This window comes from Solanum pennellii, chromosome 1 (genome assembly GCF_001406875.1).
Source record: "Solanum pennellii chromosome 1, SPENNV200".
Lineage (NCBI taxonomy): Eukaryota > Viridiplantae > Streptophyta > Magnoliopsida > Solanales > Solanaceae > Solanum > Solanum pennellii.
The window spans coordinates 105,292,217-105,297,780 of NC_028637.1; the positions used below are offsets into that span (position 1 = coordinate 105,292,217).

Consider the following 5,564-nt stretch of genomic DNA (forward strand, 5'->3'; position numbering starts at 1 on the left):
CCTAATTATCTACCCCCTAATCTCTTTTCAAGTGAATTAAAATACACCCAAATTACTGACATGACAAGTCAAAAAAGTAAAAGCGCGTTTATATAAAAAATTAGGTTTGGTTTTGGATTAATAAATTACTTTGTTTGGTTTCGTATATATATATGTGTGTGAGAGAGAAACATAGGAAAAGAATATTATTGAATTGTTGTTGTGTCTACATTATTACATTGAGATCCTATTTATAGACCCTAGAATACAATCCTTTACCAATAGGATACTATTTAGTATTCCTATTCCTATTCTAATAGGATTGTATAAATATATTTCTATTCTAATAGGACTGTATAAACCTATTTCTATTCTAACAAGATTGTATAAACCAATTCATATTCTAATACTCCCCCTCAAGCTAGTGCGTACAGTTGATGTAACAAGCGTACCTAGCTTGTTACAAATGTAATTAACACGAGGACCGATGAGGGGCTTGGTGAGATATTTGCGGACTTCACAAAATTGATAGACAATCTCAATGTGCTTGTCTTCTCATTAAATATAGGATTTGATGCATAATGCCAGTCAATCTCAATGTGCTTAATCTTCGCATGAAATATTGTATTTGATGCATAATTTTGGTGTTGAACTTCCCAAACCAAGCTTGAGAAAAATTGTTGAAAAATTGTTCTAGATCATAGAGTGTGATCTGCACAATCGACATACAAGGCTACTAAACTCTCCCTGAGCAACGAAATGCTCAAATCTAGTGTAAAGTATATGGATCGTGTTGGAATCAATTGATAAGTTGATATTAATTAAGAAAGTCATCTCGAAACATGGTCATATGCCGAAATATTAGATTTGATGGCTAAAAGTGGTCACAATCTAAGAAATAAAATTATATGGGTAGGGTCGAAATGATGTCACGACCTAACTATAAGGATAGTTCGAATTGATGGAACGACTCCATTGAAAAAGAGAAATTATATGGGTAGGGTTGGAATGATGACATAACCTTATGCAAATCAGATTTAAGGAGTCACCGAAAAGACGAATGGAAGTATGCAAATCAAATCTGAGTCACTGGAAAAAAACACATGATGCTATGCAACTCAGATATGAGTAAATAGTTCGAAAAATCCAGAGTACTACACAAATTAAATATGAAAAGTAGTCCGAAGAGATGTGTGGTGCTACACAAATCAGATGTGTAAAAAAAGAAAGTCGTTACCGGAAGGATGGCACGGTGCTACACAAATTATATATGAAAAAGTAGTCATCGGAATGATGGCACAGTGCTACACAAATTATATATGAAAAAGTAGTTATCGGAATGATGGCACAGTGCTACACAAATTAAATATAAAAAATTAGTCACCGGAATGATGGCACGGTGCTACAAAAATTAAATATGAAAAAGTAATCGGAATGATGACACGGTGCTACACAAATTAGATATAAGAAAGTAGTCACCGGAATGATGGCACGGTGCTACACAAATTAGATAACTTTTGCTAACATAATCATTAGCCGAGAAGGTGAAATATATGGATAATAGCCGCCCGCTGGCAGCGGAAGCTCTTTGATTGTTACCAAGATCGTAGAGGCGCTGATACCATGTGAGTAATATAGGAAAAGAATATTATTGAATTGTTGTTGTGTCTACATTATTACATTGATACCCTTTTTGTGGACCTTAGAACAATCCTTTAACAAGTAGAATATTATTTAGTATTCCTAATCCTACTCTAATAGGATTGTATAAACATATTTTTATTCTAGTAGGATTTATAAACATAAAGACTGTTCTAATAGGATTGTATAAATCCATTGATATTCTAACAATATATAAGCTTAGGTTTAGAAACATATTCCTATTCTAATAGGATTGTATTAATCTATTGATATTCTAACAATATATATATAAGCTTAGGTTTAGAATTAAGTTGGAGTTAATCACTTTTGTCCATTTTTGGTTATTGCCTTTCACGATGGTTATATTTATATTTTATGGTTGAACATCTATAATAGGTATATTTATAAGTATCGTGTTTTAAGTTCTTTCTTATGATTTATATTAGAAAGTATATTTAAGAGACTCAATATTATTACTTTGGTTATGTATTAATCATTGACATAACCGAATAACTAAACCGAAAAAAGCCGAACTGAAAGAGGAAAACCAAACAAAACCAAATTTATGTTGGATCGGATTGGGTTACACTTTTACAAAATCAAAAACCGAAAAAATCGGTTTTTTTGGATCGGATTGGCTTACACTTTTCAGATTGGGTTACAATTTTACAAAACCAAAAAATTCAAATCGAAGAGTGCAAAACCAAATCAAAAAAACGATAACCCTAGCCCCACCTCCAGCCCCTTCATCTTTCTCACACCCAATCCACCCCTCCCGCCGTCGACAACCACTTGTACCCAAACCTCTTTCTCCTTCTTTGAAACCCCATCCCGATACTATTTATCATCTTAGAACCCCCACTCCGACCCTCTTTCTTTCCCTTCGAACCTCGGTGTGTCACATTTTTCTTCTTATTATTATTTGTTGAACTTTCCATTTTTTTTCTCTTTCTTCAAGAAGCCCCCATCCCATCCTCGGTTCCTTTCTATCACTAAAACCCAAAAAGTGTGATGAATAGGAAAATATAGAAAAGCCATCGACTTGTTCTTGCTTCAAATTAAAATTAGTATTTACGGCAAGGGTTGAATGTGATGAACAAAGCTCTTTTAAATGTAAATCTACAATTTTTTCATCCCAAATTAAATTATCAGCTGTTATTATTTTATTTGTTTTGATTATGTGTCTTAAAAATTGAATATTTTTGTGAGAATGGTTTTAAGATTTTGTATCTCTTTCCTCTGGAAATTTGTTCTTTTTTTTTGAGATTATTTTTCTTATAATCATGGATTAATTCTTATCTTTTGAGATTTTTTTTACTTTCTAAAATTGTGAATAAATAAAAAGAAACAAAAAAGAATTAAAAATAAAATCTAAATAATGTTCAATGTGACGCTGATGTGGTGCCATATGTATCAATGACATGACGCATGTGGAATGCACTTGCCATTGTGTGACTGGTATTATTATATTAAGGTGTATTTTAATTCACTTGAAAAGAGATTAGGGGTAAATAATTACCCGTAAAGTTAACAACACTTCATTTATTTTTGCAGCCAAGTTCAGGGGGAATTTTATTTATTTTCTCTTTATTTAATAACACTGTTAATAATACTATCGCGTGATCATAATGTGGGGGCTTGGAGTGAAAAACTGCAAATTGGGCTGATATATGTGTGCAATTTTTGAAGGTTACAAATGAAAAGGTCAAAGCCCTCATGGAGTTGGCAGAGTTGAAGCGGGACCATCAGTTATTGCAAGAGTATGTTTCTATATCCAGTTAACTGTGTATAAACTAGGAACAACTTCATTTTTTTCTCCGTTGTTTTTCATGGTACGCTTCTCTGTCAAAGGAAGATCTTAAGACCTGCCTTCTCAAAAAGGAATTATTGTGGAATCTTCCTTGAAAGATTAACTATGGGTGTTAACAATCTTTTACGATTCTGAGGCATGAAGGTGGGGGTGAATAATGACATTTATATATTTTATAGCAATAAACATGAGTGTGAACGCGAAAAACATTAGAAAGCAGGAAGGTTAGAATGTCATCCATTATAAGCAATAGTGATGGGTTTGAACAGGAAAAACATGGGATGGTATATGGAAATGATACTATTGGTATTTTGTAGCAATGAGACCTGGTTTAAAACAGTGATGAGAGTTTTGACCAGCATGTAAATTGGACTGCTATGCACATCCTCAAAAAAGAACAATAAATAAATTGTGGACTACTTTGCCCTTTCTTCCTTGCTCTACTTCTTAACCTTTTAAAAGTTACTTGTTCAAATTGGTTACCAGATGGCTAAATGTTGTAGGAAAGTTAATCAGGCCTCTAGACAAGGAAAATCTCTTGGTGAGATTGCAGTGAAAAAGACTCTTCAGGAAAAAGATGGAAGATTGAAAAATCTGCTGAAAACTTCTTATCTGAGACGCTGGACTGGTTTACAAGATTCAGATGGAAATGATGCTGACATTCATCGAGATTCTGAAGCCAACAACATGGATTTTGCAAGGTATTGTTTGAAATTTTGTTGATGCTTCTGTTACACTTAATAACTGCTTCCTACTACTGGTACACTCATAAAAGGAAGTAATGTTACAGAGAATATATTTCCTTGGTATCACATATTTTCTCCTATCATTTCTCTGTTACCCCTTTTCAGGATGAAGATAGAGAATGCAACTCTAAAAGAGAGCTTAGAGAGTATGGAGCATCTAATTCGTGCAGTTAGGAGGCTTCGCCTTTCACTTTTAAAGGTATTATTTGTTTCCTAGTTTTTGCAGAGGACTTCTTTAGAAGCCAATAATTCATTGTAAAGATAGACCGCCTCTCAGGAGAGATGAATGCATAACAAAAATTGCACTTGAGGTAGTGATCAGAAAAGATATCGCACTTTCTGGATTAATCATATAACATTGCATAGCTTAATGTTTTATTCAGTCTACTTGAGGTGATGAAAAATATCTAGCTCAATCTTTGTCCTGTAAGGAAATTCCCTAAGGTTTGACCATTGCAAGTTGCTTGATAAAATGTGTTGTATTATGTAGTTTAAAGAGCCAGCTGCATCCAAAGGTATGGAGAACTGCTCCTCGGAGTCATTGGACAATATTATTAATGAGGCAAGTCAGTTAAAAACTGCACTTGGAATCTCCCTCCCTCTTAGTTGGTCAGTGGAGGCAGATTCGGGATCATCCAGCAGACGTGTTGAAGAGGAGATGGATAACGGACACTCTACACGTGAAAACATGGACTTTGTCTCGGCTGCTGGATTTGAGATGGTTGAGCTTCTGGTGTTTGTTGCACAACTATTGAAAGAGTACAAATGTAGTTGACGCGAAGGAGGTGTTGATTGAATTGGGGTATGGTTTGGAAGAAGTTTTTTGTATAGTAACTTTGGATTTTGGAAGGTACAAAAGCTATTGTTGTAACATAACTAAACTATTAGAAGCTTTCTCAGTTATCTTTTTTTAAACATACAGAGACATGATTTTTTGCTGGATAAATCACCATTTTTTGATGTGAGATAGACGGGGAAATTTGAAAAAGATGAGATCATTCAAAATGATAATCAAATTTACCCTTCTTTTTTTTTTTTTTGTGAAATATCATGCATGAATTTGTTGTTATTGTTGGTACTTTCTCAATTGGATACAGAGTGTTAGAACTCCCCAGCCATTTGTTTCTCTGTGCCATACAAATAGACTTCAGACTTTGCTTGCAAATGCCATTCAGTTCAATATAATTTAAGTTAGCCACAAAGGAAGATAACAATGTAAGATATAGCTCGTCCTAGTAGAACATTAATAAAGGTAGATAGCTAACACTCATTTTAGACAACAAAACAAATACTTTGTTCGACTTTCAACTTTCAAGTGATCGACATTCTAAACTCTAAAACCCCATATATATATATATATATATATATATATATATATATATATATAT

At 33.6% G+C, this 5,564-nt stretch overlaps 1 protein-coding gene across 9 annotated transcripts in view; it reads left to right on the forward strand.

Moving 5' to 3' along the window:
- LOC107017963 (MAR-binding filament-like protein 1-1) overlaps positions 1–5,166 on the forward strand; it is a 12,344-nt gene extending 7,178 nt beyond the window's left edge. For all 9 annotated transcript variants that reach the window (XM_015218314.2, XM_015218395.2, XM_015218470.2 and 6 more), the window contains 4 exons: positions 3,310–3,380; positions 3,934–4,131; positions 4,282–4,375; positions 4,667–5,166. In XM_015218314.2, coding sequence (XP_015073800.1) covers positions 3,310–3,380; positions 3,934–4,131; positions 4,282–4,375; positions 4,667–4,951 — 648 coding nt within the window. In that variant the 3' untranslated portion in view covers positions 4,952–5,166. The remainder of the gene's footprint in view (positions 1–3,309; positions 3,381–3,933; positions 4,132–4,281; positions 4,376–4,666) is intronic.
- The last annotated feature ends 398 nt before the right edge of the window (positions 5,167–5,564 follow it).